We start from the raw sequence: 21,051 nt of genomic DNA on the forward strand, positions 1-21,051 counted from the left end.
CTGGATGAAAGATCATTTTCATAAGACCCAGTGCTAGAACACTGCTACTCAGCATTTTGATGGAGATTTGATCTGTTTAAATTGCAAAACCAGTTCAAACAGAAAAGAGGCATAAAGCAAATTCAGGATTCCAGCTGTGAAGCATGAAAGTGGAAGCGTCGTGGTGTGGGAATGCTTTGCTGCTGCAGGGTCAGGCCACCTCACCATAAAAAAAAAATTCAAAAACTGAAATATCACAGGACATTTCACAAAGACTGGCTGAAATAGAAAAAATGGAACATCCTGGGTAAAAGTAAGAATTTTGATCCCATTAAGATTGTAAACAGATTGTAAGTCAAAGAAACACCTCAAACATTTCCTATAATAAGGCAAACGTTCCTCAAACGAATGTTGGAAACTGGTAAATTTCTTCAAGAAGTGTCTTACTCAAGTTATGTTAGCCTATGGGAGAAGAGTGCAGTTCATTTTTTTCTCTTAGAATTTTTTTTCTGTGAATAACATTAGTTAAATAGGTATAAAAGGGTTATTTAAAAAAAAATAAGATCAAGTGAATCACTTTTTTACAGGTGTAAATAAACTATTCAGTAAGTGTGGAACTAAATATTTGAACTTTCAAACATTGAAAGTGGCAGCTTCTCTGTTCAAAGAGGTCTGCCACTAGTGTAGCACAAACATTGCAAAGACTGCAGCCAGGAGGTTGTAGCTTGAATGGAAACAGCGGCGATTTAATCTTGAGCAGCAGAGAAGGCATTCAGGAGAGAGGGAAAGGTCAGCCACCAACATCTGAACAAAGCACAGCAATCAGAGGTGTTCAGTGACAAGACAAGCAACCCTGAGATGATTAGTAACAGCTGCAACACAAAGAACAGAAAAATGTTCATCATGAGGTTGTTGTGCTCTGTTGGTTGTGTTCATTCATACATTTTTAATACGTTGAGTGTTTGATCAGGTGGTGAGTAGGTTTTCAGTCTATTCAAGCGGTCATGTAAAACTCAACTCCTCCCACCTAAATTCTTGTAATCCTGCTTCCCAGTGTTACAAAGTTCCCCATGCCTATTCCTGTCTCTACCTATTGACGTCTTGATTTGAAGAGTTAACGGCTGATTTTTTTTTTTTGGTTTTTTTTTTTTTTCAGAAAAACACTTTCTACCAGCCAATGAATTATCAGTTGTGGGTAATTTCTTTCATATAAGAAACAACAAAATGTTAGAATGCCAGTTTACACACCAGCTGTAACATGATTCAAACTGTCACTTTATCCTTCTATGTTTGTTTTTAAATAAAGAAATTCTGATTTGAAGCAGGAGGCAGTCATGTTTCCACTGGTCAGCAGCTGAGGAAGCAGCCAGTTAAAGCAAAGTTTATGTAGGAAACCAAATCTGTGTTTTCTCCCTCGCTGCAAAAATAAAAGGAAACTCCCTGGCATAAACTCAGTAAATGTACGGTTAAGATTAAATGGTGGAATCTGTTTTGCTTTTAGGAAACTGTGGATTCCTAAAACAGCTCCATGTGGCCTCCAACACCCGGATGAATTACAGTGACTGTTCACACTAAACGGCTCTGATTTTTTCAGGAAGAAATCACCACACAGTACAACAACAATGACCCTGATTTTGTTTGTTTATTCAGGTACAGTATGCCGGGCGTAATACACAAGTTAAAAATATGTTTTTCTTCCTTTCGTAAGAACATTGAAAGTGGGAAATACAGCAGATCATAAAAAGGCACTGAATTACCTTTACATAAGAGATTAGTTTGTTACTGTACATAGTGTAAAACAGAACCCCTCAATAAAAGATGGGAGCCTCAGATTCTTCACTTTTTTATAACTTTGCAGTTTAACCAGTTCTTTACCTTCCCTCCTAATGATCCAAATTTTGAATGCTTAATAATGACAATAGAGAAGGTGCTATATTATATAATCAGTCATAAATTAGTGTAAGCACATACAGTAAAATACAGCTGCCGCTCATACATGGAATAGAAATATAGTTTCTTTTCCTAAATATACTCACTGTACTTCACCTTACAAAACAAAATACTTAATAGAATCACCGACTCATAACAGAAATACTAGTCTTAGCTGAATATAAAAAGGTAAGTTGAATTACATGATCATTGCCCCACTGGTCAAAGTTTGATTATTGAGACAATTTTTCATTGAATAATGCTTTGAATTCTCTTTTCACGTTGGCATGTTTTTTTTATTACACTTTTATTTACAACTTTACATTACAAACATTGACTTTTTCAGACTGATATATAAAAGTGAAAGACCTACACTGATGGCTTTTTTCTTTTTTACATGTGCTCTTCATAGTCTGAAGTATTGTCTCCTCTAACACTTTTCTCTGGTCAACTGAGCCCGGTGGGCTCAGACAACACTCACAGTATTTACTAAAGAATTTCATGGCATTTTTACTTTTCTTCACTTGTTTTTCTCAAGGTTTTTCTTTGTCACTGGTCCAGCTTCTTGCAGACCTCAAAGGATTCAACCTGCCACAACTTTGCTGTATTTCCTGAGAGAACTAACACACAGAGTAGTCAGGAACCTGCAGCACAGCACAGATCTTGCAGATGGGGATAAATCCTTGGGAGATACAGTTCCACACGGCTCCATTGGCTTCTGTGCAGGATCCGTGTTTGGCAGTGGAGTGGCAAGCCTGCCAGACGTTCAAACTTTGACAGACAGACAAGAAATCTCTGCTTGGTTCTAATTATTGTCTCTTAAAAACTTGATGCCAAGACTCAGTTTGGAGCCAAAAGAAGTCCAGACTTTCGTTGTGTGTGTTTGTTAAGCTCAGGCTTCTCTAGAGCTTTTTTGTCTTTTGTTTTGAGACAGATACCTCCATTTGAGAAGGTAGGCTCGTATGCAAGTGCGACCACTTGCATACGCGTAAACTTTTTGCTCAGTTTTCTGTCCAGCTTTAGAGGGGTCAGGGATTAAAGAACAAACAATACAGAGATAAAATTAGCCTATATACTAAACATTCAGTACATCACAGTTTAGTAAGGGTATAATTTTGTAAAGACACTGACTCTCTTTCAAGGTTGTATTTAGAGCCTAACATGGAATACAACGAGAAACTAGAGATAACGCCACATACAAATGGGACACTGAAGAATATGTTTCGTTTAGCACCATGTTATTTGAATAATATGTAGAATACGTCTGAATTACAAGCCTCAAGGCTTCATTCTCAAGTTTAGCTAAAAAGTGTGGGAATAATTTTGTAAACATTGAATGTGTTAGCAGACTGCTCATATTTGAACAGTTCAAAAATAAAAACTGAATTGTTTAAAGCACAGACCTTGGTAACTCTGTACTGCTTCAGTGAACTCTAACAGCAAGTGATTTTCTCCCCGTTTTGTTAATTGGCTCATCTGCTCTCCTTCTCACTGTCCTCCTGTCTACTTTTGGTCCTATCAGAATATTGAGAGGCTCTTTTTCACAGGGTGAGCTGATCCAGTACATCAGACTGCTGATTTTACACCAACATTCAGGTCAACCTTGACCTTACAATCCTCGCACTCACACAGGCGTGGTTCTGCGATTTACTCCATCCTTTAAATCATTTGGGAAACAGTTATGAACCTGCAGGAATTCGGCACTTCCCTCGTGCTCAGGGCTGTATGTGTTCTCAGTTACACTGTCCCTTGCAAGGGCATACATGGACAGCTCATCCAAGGGCCCGCTGGAAGACGTTGCCCCCTTCATGCCACCTACAGGCGAGTTCTCCCTAGAGGCCTCCGTAGAGTGCGAACTGGCGCGAGACGTCCTCCGACGGTAGCGGAAGCTGGGTATTCTAGAGTATGGCGAAGAGGAGGACAGCGAGCGGATAAATTCGCGCCGCGCCTTCCAGCGGATCTCCTTGTTCTTCTCGATGTAGATGTTGATGACAAGGACGGCGACAGTTTCCGCCACAATAAAGGAGAGGGCGTCGAAGTAGAAGGACCAGCCATAGGAGTAGGTGTACGTCTTGTCATCGTCTCGCTTGTCACCTGGATCCCCAGTGTTGCTTGAGATGTAGACAATGATACCGATGATATTGCTTAGGCCTGGTAAAAGGAAAGAAGAATAACTACTTCTTGCCATGAAAAAAATCACAACTTTTCTACCACCAAAGGCAAAACTTATTTATCAACCAGTAAATGCAGGATTTTCATCACTTCTGGTACTCTAAATGAGATTTATGATCATTGCCCATGAATGAAATGTGTGGCCATCTTTAAGTACCGCATGAGTCTCTAAGTGCCACATCACTATTAATGGAAGAAACTTTAGTATTCCAGCCCACAGCCCACATGATTGAAGCTCTTTGAGAGTGAGGCTGGCAGTGTGCATGTGTGTGTGTCATTCAGCTTACCTGCGGCTACAAAAAGAATGCCTGCACTGAGGAGTACATTATTTGTCTTGTTGTACGCTCGCCCCACACCGACACACAACCCGCCAAGCATCAACAGGGTGGTGCTGAGGATGGGGAACACACTGAAGGCCCGAACAACACCTGCAGAGAGGCAGAAGATGTGGAAATTGCTCCAGAATGAATCAGAATTCAATTAAATCAATAGGTAGCATTTTGGTTTATAACTACATTAGAGTGTCTTGCAATATATTAGCATCAGAAATCCAGTCCATACAGTTCTTGTGTGTCTGATTTAATCAAAAATTGAAAGAATATAGCACAACTGCAAATCTACCAAGATAAAGCACCTCGCATATTCCAGGAGGTCAGGAAAAGACAGTATTGGTCAGAAAAGCAGCCAAGACACCAATGGTTAGTGTGGAGGAGCTGCAGAGATCCAGAAGACGGGAGGGACAATCTGCCAGCACAAATGTTTGCTGCAGTGTCCATATATGAGGCCTTTAAGCACGAGAGGCAAGAAGAAAACCATTTGTGGCAAGACTCTAAACTAACAGTTCACAAGCTCTTTCTATCCAGTCTGAAAGATCTCAAGCAGTTTCGCAAAGTAGAAAAGGCAAAATCTATGCGTGTATAAATCTAGTGAAGACATACAGAAAAAGACCTACAGACATTTTTGTTCATATAAAATATAGAAAGATAATTTTCCCAGGGATGAAATGTGAAAAGTTTAAATGACTGTGAATTCTTGAGTATTTCCTCTTTTTCTAAATACAGTATTATATGCATCAGAACAGTTTTGGAAGGTAAAGAAAATGAAAAATCTTTCTGTAACTTTAAAAATCTCATCAATTCAATCCTACACTGTCTCACTCCCACTTCCAGAGAACTCCCATTATCATTTATTCTCTGAATCCTTGTTGTGACAAAGCTTGGCTAATCAGCTGTGGGTTGCAATAAGAGTACTCAATGACAATTACCACCAACAGAAAATGAATCACCATTTTTCACATGCCAGGTTGGATGGGCTTTATTCAGCTGTGTAGCCTTTTATTGAGCCCTTCTTTCATTTAGTTTGACTAATGGACAAACATCATAACACAATATTCAAACCTAAATGTTCCTGACAAAACACTGTGACATCAATGTGAAATTTTGTTTAAATAACAAGTTTTTTTTTGTTTGTTTGTTTGTCTTTTTGTGAAAAATCGATATCGAAAGTGATGAGATTCAACACTTTTCCCCACTCTGAGCCCACTTTTTATTTAAAGGATTTGTTTGGTGAAGGACCGTCTTTTAAAGTATAACTAATTCATTTACTAAAGAAGTTGTACAAAGAAGTCTGTCTTTGAGCTTTGACAAAGAACGAGATGAAAAGAGATCTTGATGTTAGACTTAACGGTTGAATATAAATTGTATTATAGAGTGTAAGCAAGACTTGCTGGTGCTGATTGAAACACAACCAAAAACAGAGTCTGTTTAATGTTCCCTTCTATATTTACCAATTATTTTACTTCTTAGGAACAAAAAGATGAAATAATTGAATAATAATTCAGCAGCCTGTCTTGCCACAGAAAATTTACTCTTATTTTTGGTTCCATGTGCTGCACTGGAGTTTGTTTGTTTTTTTTTTTTTTTTTGGAGGGGATTTCACTGGAGATAATGATAACCACTAATTATATGTAAAAGACAACATGTTATTTTGGAGGACTTGTTTTCACAGCTGCTGATTAGGCAGCCAGCTGAAAGACCTGACCGAGTGAGGATGCCTGGCCTCAGAGACCGAGGCTGGGCAGCAGACCCCTCAATGGCTTAGAGCTGACCTGCAGGTAACAGCCAGAGCACTGCAGTCTTTTCTCTGCCAATATTCTTCCCATGGATTAGAGAATGGATTATGTAACGCTGCTTGCAAACCCACAAGTAAGGGATGGCACTGTTTTGTTTTGTTTTCCACAGCAAGAGTTCATCTGGACATAAATTTGGCTGGATCGTCACTGCTACATTTAGGATTTATAGGGTTGAAATCAGAGCTAAATCTCCAAGTAACAACAGGAGCAATAGGAAATGCCACCCATCTATTAGCAAGTACATTAAGTGGTTACCACAATTGCATGTTACTGTGGGATAATGTAGAGGAAACATGATGTGTCATGAAATCAATCAAGATGATAGCTACAAAAAATATTGTGTTATTATTATCATTGTTTATTGATTTTTTATTTTTCAGATGACCTCTGTGGAAGGCTTAGTCTCCTCTACTAAACATGTCCACAGTTTTATCACAGGAGTATCGCTATATTACATCCACCTTAGGAGTTCTGTCATCTCCCCACCTCATCGCCTCCAACCCACAGGGAGGTGATGTGGGGCGATTCCTGTGGATGGATGGCTGCCATTCAGGTGTAGAAATAAAGGTTGCTCCTGTCAACATCTGAAGGTAAAGGGATTTTTTTATTGCTTGTTTCATTTTATAGTCTCCTGCTCAGTAGAGGGTTGGAGACGCATGAACTTTAAATTGGATTTATAGGCCAGTGGACTGTTATTGTTCGAACCAAAGGAACAGGTTTCAAATAGCCCACCACCAGTTTCAGTGTTGATGGCCAGTGGGTTCAAAGTTTTCTGTGAAAATTGAGGTGAGCAATGGAAGAAAGTAAACACAAAAATGCCTATTATCTGCAACCTTTAGGTAAATCCAAAATATTATAATCTAATCACCTGTTGACAAAATCTCTATAGAAGCACATGAATGTAAATGTAAAATTTGAATGCTATTTCTCCTATACACACATTACATGTGTTTTTCAGAGGTAAAATGACGACAGCTGATTCACAGAGACTACACCTCAAAGGAAAAGTTGTTTTTTTTTCTTTTTCAGAAGTAACAATTGTAGAATAAGGATAATTGCTGCAATTCATTTTAATTTAAGAATTATTTCAACCACTGTTACTGCCTCACATGGTTTAATATTTCCAAACTGCCTTTGATTTTCTTTAGCTTCATTTCATTGAGATCAAAATGCCTCTTAAAAAACATGCCACATTATTCTATATGAATTATTATCCACTTGTTGTCCATCTCTAAAATCAAATGCTAATATAATATTTGCCTTTTAAAGGATGGACAGAGTCAATAATGTCTGATAGGCTGAGTGGGCAACACTTACGCAGGAGATATTCAGAGCGGTCCGTGTCGTAGTCGTCGTCATCAGTAAGGTGGTTGATCCAGTAGCAGCTGCCTTGATTGATGCCTGTAGCACAAAAGAATCAGAATGAGTCCATATAAAACTGATTGATATATTCTGGTACTGCTGAAAATGACTATCTATTTAAATGCTTATTTTGATTCTTCAGAAGGGCAGCCAAAAAATGTGGTCACCACTGGATTCTGAATTTATTGTATGTGGGCATCAACTAGTATCTGGATAACTTGTATCCACTAGAGTCAGATTGTAAAACTACTGTAAAATTTTCGTTGTGCAAGTTTTTGTCTTGCATAAGGACACGCACACACACATATGCCCGCCCCCCCGCGCACGCACAAAAAAAAAATGTATATGCTTGTGTATCTTACATTTTCTTGTGCATCTCTTTCTGCATTATATGTTGATACAGATGAAGCCCCTAAGTACCAAAGCAGAAAGAGATCCAAACTGGCGTCTGTGTGTGCGTGTGTAGAGGTGTGTATGTGTGCGGAAAAACAAGTATGTACACTGGAATGTGCTACTTTAACAAACAACACAACAGAAGAATCACTCCATTGATTCTTCTGTGCAAGCCTGGCAACTGAACGTGATCAGTGACCCTTTTACCGCAACACTTTGAAGCCACTCTGGATGTGCCTTTGTTGCACATCTGTGCTGTGTTTGTAAAACAAAGAGGAATTAAGGTTTGAAGATAATCCACCGCTGATATGCCGTAGGCTGTAGGCCATAGTGAATGCGCCAAATCGTATGTGTGAAAAGGAGGGGTGTTACACGCTTACTAATGCTAACATAGGATGCTCTTCCATATTTGCAAATCATCTGTATACATGCTGCTTTTTTAAACCATTGAATCTCCTGTCTTCGTATCTTGTGTGTCTGTTTTGTTTTGAAACCCTTTCTTGGATAGTTTATCATTGCACATGTGTTAGAGCTAGGGTAAAACTTTTAGTCACTGCACACATTTCATTTCAAGGTGTCACAAACATATGGGCTGCACTTATTTTACCACAAGGTGACAAGGACTGATACATTTTAAATCACACAGTTTTAAAAATCAAAACCATTATAACTATAAATTAGCTGATGTCATCAAGAGGATTCTCAAGAACATGTCAGGCTATTTTACACATTATTTATGTATTAGTGCAAACAATTGTTGTTTTTCGACTCTGTGATGTAATTAAAGCCTATTAAATCTACCTGTATAAAAACCTTTTCTTTTACACTCATGTTCCCCTGCACTTAAATATATTACGACACCGTTGCCATTCAAGATGAAGGTTTATTCAATAGTGAATCAGCTGAGCGTCCAGAAAGCTTTTCTTAGCTTAATCTTTGTATCTAACAAAGACTTTCCCAAATCAAAGAACAATCCCCTTTTCATCTTTTGTACTTTACCTCAGACCGCAGATGAAAGCTGTCCTACCACATAAATGCCAGCCTTCATTTACTGCACTTTCAACAGATATCTGTCAACTCAATTTTACAGGTGTCTGAAGGTAAGCTGCAGAACTGTGATTGTCTGTGGCACAGCTTTTAAGGGCTTTCATTAACTAGGTCTGCTGCCTAATAAGGGACATCAAATTAATTAGTGTCAAATCAGTCGGCGGAAATGTAGCACAAGTTTCTGTGTCTAGTCACTGGTGGAAAAAAGGGCTCTGTACTAATTTTAAACCACAATGTGAGACTTTAGTCAAAAAAAACATCTTGCTCATATGGTGAGCTTACAAAAACACAAACACCTCTCTTGTTCTGATAATTGCTGTGCAAACACCAAAGCAGAAATAGTCCTTATGTATTGCTTTGTCCTCTCAGCAGAATAAAACTTAAAAGTGATTTTACAAACTGTTAACAGCAGAGAAGACAAAATGTTACTATTAAGCCTCTTACTATGTTTACCACACTTTTTTTTTCTGACCAGTTCCAACAGCTGACTCCACCCACTCTTATGGGTTCAGCCAATCAGCACCAAGGTAAATGACCTGTACTCCTGGTCTCCTGGTTTGGCTGCATTACTTGCACCAGCCAATAGCATGTGGAGTAGCATTGCACCTGGCAGATCTTGTTGTTCAATTCTGATTTTATCTGAAGTCTGAATTTCTTGTATGATCGTTCACATTGCTTTTAATGGTGTACCACTATTTTTTTTTACTGGTGGAACAGGGATGTTGCAGAGACTGACTTCATTCAGAACTTGCGGATGTTGAGATGTATGATATGTCAGTGTCAGGACCACATTCAGAAGTGTTTCAAATCTGACCCAAAGAAATCTGATGTGGGCCAGATCTGACTTCTTCCAAAATGTGGATGACCTCCTTGAAAGCATATCATCATTTTATTCTTATATTAATAATATTATCCGGTCTGCATATTTTCATCTTCATAGCCTTAATTTTGAATGTCCCTCCCTCAACTCCTGTACAGCCTTCTGTCTTTGTCTGTGACCTCACCACCTCTCCTACTGACTACAGTAATTCTCTCTTCTTTGGTCCCCCTCATAAATCCCTCCATGATCTTGTACATCATCTAGATTTTAGTCACATGCATCACCACTAATATCATTAGACTTTAACACATCACCCCGGTTCTGCAGCCATTCCACTGGCTTCCAGATAAATTCAGAGTGGAATTCAAAGTCTTCCTGCAAACATACAAGGTCATCCATAGACTCACCCATCATTATTTCTATCATACTACTTCCTCATGCTGCCTCAGGGCATCATCCTTCATCCACCTCATTGTGCTCTCTGCCTGCTTTGACCCCAGGGGGAGCAGAGCTTTCAGCTGCTAAATTCCCTGACTTTGGATTTCACTCCAACTGGACATCTGAATCTCCTTCTGATCACAACTACATTCAAACTCACCTGTTCAAAATAAAAATGTTCCATTTTATTCTGTGTACATTTTTAATTCAGTTGTTATTCAGTGTATTCTATTAGTATATTGTTGCTATTTATGGATTTAATTTTATAAATAGCAGCACATTAATACTGGTCATGGTGTGTCAGTGTCAGGACCACACACACAGGACCAGAGACAACCTGTGCATCTTTGATACACATTATCTCTTTAAAGTGTAAGTTTATTTTGTCTTTACATTCTTATGTGTTGGTAAGAAAGAACACAGTGACTCTTAAAAGTGTAAACATCCATGATAAAATGTCAGGATTTTGTTATGCAAAAAAGGGGGGGGGGGGGGGGGGATTCAATACATCATTCCAAAGTTTCTCCACACATAATGTGACATTCATCCTGTAGGGTCAAAGCAAACAATTAATAAACAAAAAATAAAAATAGAAACAAAAAGTCAAAAATAATAACCTCATTGCAAAGTTTTAAATATGTTTTTATAATATTTTGCACCTTCTGAATCAGTTTCAAACTTCTTTTGCATACACCTGCCATAAGTTATAGAGAAGCTAATTAAACTTAAATACATTTCAACTGTGCTTGACTTTTCACATTTGTATCATTCAACTGAAGTCACGGTTTTCAAATATGTGACAAATGATCAAAATGATCTCGTTGATCAAAGGTGTCAATCAAAAGAAGGGTTAAAAAAAAAGCAAAGCATTATGTGCTGTATTCACACCATGCCACTGTTAAAGTTCCTTCAGGAATGTTTGGAATATTCTGTAGCAATATTTGGAAAAAATATGAGGCAACAGGAAGTGGACAATAAAAATGAGTTGAATTTATTGATGAAAAGATGAAACTCAAACTGATCAGGTACAACCTTCAGCAGCACTAAAGCATCTTTCCAATAAGAACTGGTTTGGTTCTTGTTCTGATAACAATAGCCTTCCTATGTTCTGAGTATTGAGTGGGACTCAGAGACAGAATTATTTTTCTTACAAAAAACATATCAAGGAACTCCCAAAATCTTGTAAGTTATATATGGTCTGATAAAATCACAAGCTGTGTAACATAAAGTGAGCATATATTGTCAAGTCTACATGTGGAATGTCAACAAACTCCATGCAAAGAAAACTGAATACAGAAACTGAATCAAATGGTGCTTCTGACATTTTTTGTGAACTGTGTATGATAAATCTCCAGAGTAGATGGGGAAAAGTTTTAGAAATTATTCATCATGTTCTTTAAAAAAATAAAATGAGATGAGATGAAATAGCAAAAAGACAGAAAACAAAATAATGAAAAATATGGATATGTATTGGAATCCACAGTAAATAGGGTTTCTGTAAGCATTCAAGCAAAGCAAATTAGCAAGAGAGCGAGAGTGAGAATCAGGGAGAATGCAATCATAATAAAAACTATTGCGCCATCAGGTCAGAGGGCGGCAGAGGAAATATTTATAAGCTAAAGAGCAAAAAGTCTGCATTGGGAAGAGGAGAAGTGCAAGAGTAACAAACTGGAAATTAATTATCCACACTTAACATATCAAAAGAAATAATGGGTTCTCTGGCTCTGACTGGAGTTTAAGAGCCCCATACTTTGCAAACACATGCTTAAGGAAAAATTGCTATAACCATACTGACAGATGCAGGTGGTCAAACCTACCTCTTTACATTCCTTTGTTTCTAATGACCTGCTTGAACATTTCTGGGATCACAACCTACAGTTTGGACCTGGGGTACATCTGTGCATCGTGGTGTGAATACAGTGACACACTCTCACACACTATAAATGCTTTGGTCCATTCAGTACTACCTGTTACTATAAAATAACCAGATGAGCAGCACTCCAAAATATTAAAAGGTCAGGGCAAAGTAAACTGAACACACAATCAGTCCCAAAAAAAGAGACATCTGTGATAAACGAGCTTAATAATCAGTGACAAGCAGACAACAATATTATACAACATTCTATGAAATTTAAGCACATATAATTACATAAAATCACAAAAGTCAAAGAAAATAGTTCAACACAAATGCCTCATTATGTCCTTTAGAGTTGGTCAGAGATCTGTAACAAGCTCAAGAGAGCATGTAGCTGAAACATGTCTTGTTTTTGTCCTTTGAATATTTTTGGGGTGCTGGTTATTCCTATTTTTTGTAGTTCTTAAGAACCAGGCACCCGTTTGCTCTTTCCTCTTTTGTTACAGTGGAGTTGTGCTCACTACCTTCCTCCTCTTAAAAAATGCATGTATTTGAAGTTCTTAAGGCAGACAGATATCACCAGGATAGCAGTATGCTTTAAAGGTTCCAGCCAACATCTGCCTTCCAATAATACATTGCGAGTCTTCAAGAAATATTCACTAACTTATCTCTGTTTCAATATGTTAGAGAGACAGGTCTGAAAAACAATCCCCCAGTTTCCACAACACATCAGCTTTGAGTGGACTTGGAAAACAAAGAGTAATCAGACCAATTCCACAAAGAGGTCAACTCAACAAGAAGTTACCAAACTTTTTATACACAAGGAGAACTAAATATGTACACACACGAGGACAAAGAAAATAAGTTTTTTCTCCATCATATCTTCTATGTTCTGGCAGTGAAGAAGCTAGCTAGCATAGTATTAGCACAGAGCTAAGCATCACACTGAGGCATTTCCTGAGCTCCAGTTTTACATGTTACAACTGTGATTTATTTCAAGGTTTAAGATCTTCATGGCTATTTCATTAAGTGATGTTAGTTGCACGTAAGAAAAGGGTCTCGTATGTAAGAACATATTTATGTAAGGCACACAGGACAATGGATCTTGGGGAAAAGGACGGCAACTGAATGTCTCCAGTGGTATTGTCTCTGTCTTTGAGGGAGAGGTTAATTTGATTGATGCATCAGGTTGAGGAATGATGGTTGGCGTGCAACACATACATGTCAACATGGTTTGAGAATTTGTTTAGGAAATCTATTGTTTTATATCAAGACGTTCATTGCAACTTTAAATCTTGTTTAAAGATTGTTTCTTTGCAGACAACAGTGTTGATAATATTTAGCATAACTGATGTTATCTTTGTTGCTTTACTGTCTTGACTCTAGTAAACATCCAAAAGCACATGAGAAAATGTGTGCATACTCTTATGGTTAAGAGGCATTTCTTCATGGGCTGAAAAGCTTTTGAAAGGTGATACTACAAAGACATTTTCTGGCTCTCTCTAATCAACTGCCTGGATCTCATGTGTAATTAGAGTTTTAATCATTCTGTCATGATTTAAAGTTAGAAAAATAAAAGGAGAATTCAGATTGTTCTCATTTTAGGTTATGCTTTAAAAACAACCTGTTCTATATATGAAGTGCACTGCAGAAGAATTCACACCCTTTCAATATTTTCCCATGTTGTGATAATGCAACCACATCCTTTTTTGCACCAGTAATTAGACTCTCAGGTTGTAAGATTTGTAAATTAACCATGGACTTATTTAATTATATTTAATTGCAGAGAACTTATCGACAGAATTTGATCCAAGAATGAATGAAAGATGGTTAAAAACTAAATGTCTTGTTCTGATTTTATTTTATTTTATTTAATTTTCTACTTCATTTTAAATTGACAGCTCCACAACATAGAAATGGTGACTTGCTAGACACAAACAAAATTCCAAATATAGTTTCTCCTACAAATAAAGTATCTTGTTAATAACAAGAGATCCACAGGATAGATATCCTCGCAAATAATTGCAGTGGGCCTAATAGAAGTTTTGAGCTAATAGTTTGTAATTAATCCCACACACAGTCCAGAAGGACATCTATGCTCCTGTGAAAATCTGAACTCTGTCATAGCTTTCTAAAAAAGTTTCCCACTTAAGAAGGCAAATGTTTGCTTTTTTTTAATATGACATTTTCTTTGTCAATCACTGTAATTTTCAAGTGAAATGATAAAGAAAAATTGTTTATAAAATATAGCTTGCAATAAACATATTGCCTCAAATCGTTTTCGGCTAGATACCATTGCTACAGAAATAATCGATTATTTTGAAGCATTGCAAAACCACACTGATAAAATATTTGCATACACATGTGAGACCTGGTCTGGGATTTTCACATATCCTTTAGGATTATGGTAGATTGTATGTAGGACTCCTCTCCTCCTTGCTTTCTTTCAACAGTAACTGATAAATAGATGTCCTGTCCTGACCTGCTGTGGATCTGTGCAGTTCCTTCTCCAAAATTGTCAAGAATAAATTGACTCCTCTAAATAATGCTCAAGTCTGGTTCACTCGGGTTTCTTGGAATCCTGTAATGACATTAGGCTCTATGGTTTGACTTCATAATTTCAACACTTCAGTGGCTTTGCAGATAGATTAATGACCAACCCAATCAAAATTGACATTTATATTGGGTATTATTACTAGTCGCTGATGAACATGTATTACTTCTACACAGCTTCATAACAAAGACAAGCAGAGTTTCAGCTGTGGTTCTACTTTAATCCCTATTTCCACTGGACCTCCAACAGAGATGAGAGCACTCAAAGCTTTACAATAAGTTAAATGATTAAGTCTTTGCAAAGCTAAAAGGCTTAATGTCCAAAACAGGCATGTTCCCACAACTTTCAATGATTCACCAACACATGAAATAATTGTTGTGGAAGCCGGGAAAACCGGGGCAGCAGACAAACTGCTCCAATATTTTTTCTCTTGTTCTCTGTCATTCAGTCCAAGTGAGGATGAGAGAAAAGCAATTTTGGCAAAGACATCAGTGATTCAGTGTTGATATGACTGACAGTTGGTTAATTAAATTGTCACCAGGCTGCAATTTCTTCAAACACAGCTTGAGTTTGACTGTGCATGTGTATCCAAGTTGTTGGGAGAAAACTGAGATTTTACGCCACATGTAAGCTGTTGTGAGTCCTGTTATGCACAGTCAGTTAAAAATGCACGCAAGCAATTGATTCTCAATGTTATCTATGTTTATGAGAAAATTACTAGGAACTGTGTAAATATTTGTACGCATGTCAGGATTTTTGTATTTAATTAGATGCTCTATGTTGTCTGATTAGTCATTTCCAGCTGCCTTTATTTTATTTAATTCTTGCTTTTTAGGGTTTTTGTGGAAAATCTACATTTATCCTCATTAAATGTTTAGCAAAGATTGCTCTGGGTTTCAAATAATCTTAAAACTTAAAAATCTTAACTTTGCTGTGCTGATATTTGTATCTGTGTCATATATTTTCAATGGGTTTAAGGCAATAAAAAACCCAAATTTAATTTAGTTAGTACATGGGAAAATAAATTACATAGAAGAAAAATTGGCTGCTTTGACTCAGTTTTCCTCCTTCAAAGCATGAAAAAAATAGTAAAACTATTCTGATTTAGGGACACATAAGGTCATCCTCAGCTTTTTGTTTGTGTCTCACAAGGAGGAAAACAGGGTGAAAGATCTGCCCCAACTATCTTAACCAGTAACAAAAGAAACAATCTAGTTTCTCTTAGGTTCACAAATTAACACAACATTTCCTAAGGTCAAAATGACAAAATCACAAGCAACTTTGCAATTTTAGTTAAACATTTATATTGTACATTTACAGCAAAATTTCTGAAAAGACAGTTTTTTTGGTTTCAAATAGAAAGCAATATAGAGGTTGGTTATAGAAGTGTCAATTTGGTTTATGGAAAAGATTTACCAATCCAGCTACAGCTTAATAGCCCACCTAGTGAAATCATAGCTTTATAAGCTTCTCCTCAGTTAATTCACAGCATTGGAGTTAAATGAAGAGACACGTGTGACATCATTGAAAAAAAAAAAAAAAAACTGTGACGTCTAAATCTCTGTTTAAAAGCAGGTTGAAAAACATAACTGATATTTTTATACATGCTTACATGCAACGTATCAAATGCAAAGCTTTGTTTTCAGGATTTTACATCACTGTAACTCTAATTTTCACTTTAATTTGATCACAGTATGTGGATGTAGTGCGGACTGAGCAACCGGCATTAAAAAAGCAGCTCTATGAAGGACAGAAAAAGAAAGAATTGTTATCTGAATAAATAAATAACTGAAACTTACAAAGTCTTGTCATTTCCTCTCTTAAACCATTGATTGTGGTATATATTTTAAAATATTTACCCTCTTCACAGTGACAACATTTTAACTTAATCTCTAAGCCAGAAAACAATAAGCTGTATTTACTTAACTTTGGTTTTGATGTTAAATATTAACGCAAACTACCAAAGTCTCAAGTTGCACTGTCTAACATCCAATCAAACTTGGGCGTTACTTTGCATTTTGAAAGGCCTAATAATTAAAAGTTTGCCTAACCTTTATTTGAAAGACAATTTTTGAAAAGCATTTTCAGTTTCTCTTCTAGCTCAGGGTGCTTCAGACACTCGCATTAAAAAAGCAGCTTCAGAAAACTGGAAACACAAAAAAGTGGCGAAGCAGGAAATGATTATTAGAATGGAGAAGTTGAACCTTTGTGGAGATGAAGAAAGAACAAGCACATCAGAGGACGTGAGGACAAAGAGACCAAGGTGGAAGTTAACACCTGCTGGCTAATTAGACACTCCTGCCCCACATTGGTTTTTGATGGCTACACTTAAATTACAGATACGTGGAACATGGTGAAAGAGCAAAGTGACCTTCAACCTCCTTCTGCTCCCAAAACAATCAAATATAATCGAGCGCCTTCTCTCAAAGACGCACATATCAAACAAAAGCCCCACGAGAAAAACAGCTGCTTCATGGCTTGCAGCAGTCCACCGCCAGCTGAGGCGTTTGCTTTAAATATGATGCAGCTAATTAGATAGTCAAATTGGTTCATTCATATTTTTACACTGGGTGAAGCTTCCGGGTGCTCGCCTCACAGTATTAAATCTGTGAACTGCATATGACTGGAGTGCTGGCCTCATACTGAAGAGACCCTGTTTATCTGATTTCATTTGAAAAAGAGGGGAGGTATGTGAGTATGGTGCCCTGTAAGCGCAGCTATTTGTTTATTGGAAAGGAATAAAGGCTGAGTGGTGCTGAACAGCTGCTGCGTGTCTTCTAACAATGTGTTGTCACCGAGAGACATGTTGATGTCTTAAAGTGTTCTGTAAAACAGCCCAATGTTTCACCTGGTAGCTGTGAAACCCTTAATAACTGTGTTTGTCATTATGACTGCAGGGTTGTGTGTGGTGGTGGTCGCAGCGGTGGTGGGGGAGTCTTCATCGCTTGTCTTTTCCTCTACACTTATGAGTCTCCATGACAACCAAGCCACTTCGCAGCAGCTCGTAGTTTTTGGCAAAAGACACAGAAGCCAAACTATCTCATCACGTCACACCAGGATGTTCGTCGCATCCGTCCACCTTTGCCACAAGACAAGCCCAGCAGAGTTTCACTGCTTGACAATGACTCTGTGTCTCTCTCTTTGTGTGTTGGCTGGGATGAAACAGGGAAAAGTGAAATTTGGAAATAACGAAGGGAAAAAAGTCACTGTTCCAACACTAAAAGACTTTCCACTGGCAGTACAAAAGTATGAGGTACTAAATAAAAATACACTGCTTGTAGCAAACACAAAACATATCGGATTACTTTGACCGATCGCATATTCCATATTCTATGGCCCTGCCCTGCTCCTCTGGCCCTTCATTTGATGATGTCTCTGTGTTGTTGGGGAATCCCTTTAACTCTCTTGGACTGGAGCGGCAGGGAGATTGCTCCAAGTGTCACTTAACTTGATTCTGTCAAGCTAAGTGGTTTGAGACCTCCTAGGTCTTGTTCACTGATGGTGAGTGAATTTCATATAATACTCTGTGGAAATCTAGGGGCTACATATGGGTGTCACCAGATGGTTGCCCTGGTTGTGATGCTATGGCCTTATTAGAAACAAAGATCTGTATTTGGTTAGGTGATTGCATTGTGTGGAAGTTCTAGGTGAGTAGGGAGAGTAACATTAACCTTTGGAGATCTGGTTAGTCTTGACCCATTTCTGCGCTGCCTATTGGATCAAGACCCACTCCTCATTGCTGTGGGTTTTGTTTGTATCCATGACCATGTTCCTTGGTTTTACATGATGCTTCCATTCCCAACACCAATTGACCCTACCCACAAGTTAATTACAGACAACTTCTACCTAAATTTATGTGCAAGCTTACATGCAAACACATATAGACACATAATTTCAACTTGTGGGGCTGTTTGTACAGTAAACACATCTAGTTATTCCGATCTTGTTTGTTATAACATATATATCATATCATCATCATCATCATCATCATTATCATAATCATCATCATCATCATCATCATCGTCATTATTATTATTATTAGATTATGAAATGTATTGTTGATTTGTCTCTTTCCCTTATTTCTTTTCTTTCTCTCTGTCCTTCCTTCATCTCTTTATATTCATCCTGATCGTCCTGACTCTTTTCTGAAAGGATTCCAATATGTCGTGCCATTAGTTCAATAAACTATGCAAGAGCGGTCAATCTCGTTTTCTCTCTACTTGTACATCATCCCATACCTGACACTCCAATGCAACCACATTCACCTATGCTGCTTATGTCAGCAAAATGCAAAAGAAAGGAAAGTAAAATTTACAATAATAAGTATTCTATAAAGAATGGATATCTTTAATTGTTACTGCCAAATGTTTCTTTGCCTTTTGCATATGTTGTGTTCAGGACTGACTCCACCTCCTGTATTTCATTGATCTAACTTGCGTTTATGAGTAAGCAGTATTTTGTAGCTACTGAAATTTAGCTGCCTTGAAAAAGCAATATTTAAACTAACAACTTACTTCAAAAAGTAACATTTAGAACAAATTATATGGAGTTTATATATCTTCATTTTAAGGGAATAGGCATAAGAATCGAAAACCGAGAAAATGAAAATCACACTTTTTTCCTGCCTTTAATACAATTTCTACAAATTCCTGCCTCATGACAGGTATCCATGTCGTGAACAAATCCATCCAGTCACAGCGATTCTCTCATTGATAGCTGAGGCAAGAAGTCAAGGGGTGGTCGGAAGGAAAATTGGTCAATGAGCGTCTGTCTGCCTCTGGAGAAAGACGTCACTGCCAGCGCACCTCCGGAACACCAATCCGTTATTTTCCCCCAGAAAAAGGAAGTGAAAACCTAAGAGAATTAAGTGTTTATCGGATGTTCCATCTCATTTTTTTTTCTATAAACATATTAGTTTTTGCCCCTTTTGCTCGGACATGACGTGAACTCAGTCATCTATTTTTAAGTCACCGGGGATGTTTCCATAGCGATTTCATAGATGTTGCCAAGCAACGCAGCATTGAATACAATAAAGACATGAATGAAAGTAGACTAATAGCGCGCACATTTCCTGGCAGCGAGAGTGAATGGGCTCAGACGCGCCGGCTTGGCATGGCATTCTTTCGCAAGGATTTATGTGTGGGATTTATGCGGTGTAACAGTTGGCGCACAGGTTTACTCCGTCTTGTTCAGCTTAAAATACCCATTCTTCCCCCTGTGCATCTCTGACATATTGTATAAATCCCTTAAAAGTTTTTTTCACAATTATGAGGTTGTTCAGCTGTGGAGTTATCCCTATTAAGAGGCATTTGACGTGCGTAAAAGGAGCGCGTCCTTTGTGCGCGCCTGGAAGAAAAAAAGCAAACCAAAACGAAAACTATTTCATATATGACAGAAAAAATCCTGTTCACTGGAGAAAAAGTGCAGACATATTAAAGTTTGAGGGGAGCTTACCTTCAATACAACAGATTCTCCACAGTCCTGAGTGGGTGAGATCGCCTTTCTTAGTTTTGATCTCGTCTGTGGTGGCGTTGGTGCTATTACAGATGTATGCCCGCGAATACAGCCAGTAGTCCGTGCCAATAGCGATGGTCATCAGGCTGAAGGCGGCGAAAGCCCCCGCCGTGGCCAGGAGCGTTTGAACCCCGCGGTCGCACCAACCCATGACGCTTCATGCTAGTCCGCACACACCCTGGTCCAGCAGCATGCACGCACCAGGGCGCGTCAGGGCGAGGGTCTTCTGGTCATACTTGTGTTGAAAAGTGAAAGAGACCACAGACTGATGAAGTCACTGTTCGTAAGGCTCAGCTGACGTTCAGCTTGCAGAAAGGACACTGGTGGTGTCCACTAGTGAAGACCCATTTGAATCACAGAGGAGAGACTGACAGCAACATCAAAATACTTCCAACCTCATCAGCACCTGATTAGACTGTTTTCTTCTCCTGAATCGTGGTCTTGGAGCACTTTTTTCTGCTCCAGCACAGATTGAGTCTCTGTTAAAACCCATCTGAACGAGCGCGACGTCAAAAGACTCTTTAGTGAGACCCCACCCTCATCAAATCTAACCAATGAAGGAGACGTGCGTTTAAATGAGTAAAATGGGAACTCGTGTCTGCATTTAAATTTGCTGTCACAGCCTGTGCCCAATTAAAAATATTGGAGAATCTGAGGAAATGTAAATATCCAAACAAAGCCAATGATGTGAGACGTCTCCACGCTCCACAATGATTTCACATGTCATGAATATTACCAAACTCGGAGTTACCGCTGTCACAGGGGAGGAGAGAATAGCATCCTGTGACACAACAATCCCTGTGGTGCGCAACAGCCCAACAACCGAACAGACTGTTCAAACCAATTAGATGCTCAGC

The 21,051-nt window shown here is 38.2% G+C and overlaps 1 protein-coding gene across 1 annotated transcript; it reads right to left on the reverse strand.

The window, feature by feature from the left end:
• Positions 1–1,814: 1,814 nt before the first annotated feature.
• LOC122822466 (voltage-dependent calcium channel gamma-4 subunit-like) lies at positions 1,815–20,690 on the reverse strand. Its single transcript, XM_044101159.1, has 4 exons — positions 20,135–20,690; positions 7,529–7,612; positions 4,368–4,508; positions 1,815–4,059 (listed from the first exon to the last, which is right to left on the reverse strand). The coding sequence occupies exons 1-4, from the start codon at positions 20,343–20,345 to the stop codon at positions 3,533–3,535; spliced, it is 963 nt and encodes a 320-aa protein (XP_043957094.1). The 5' UTR covers positions 20,346–20,690; the 3' UTR covers positions 1,815–3,532.
• Positions 20,691–21,051: the final 361 nt, after the last annotated feature.

This window comes from Gambusia affinis, linkage group LG19, assembly GCF_019740435.1.
Source record: "Gambusia affinis linkage group LG19, SWU_Gaff_1.0, whole genome shotgun sequence".
NCBI lineage: Eukaryota > Metazoa > Chordata > Actinopteri > Cyprinodontiformes > Poeciliidae > Gambusia > Gambusia affinis.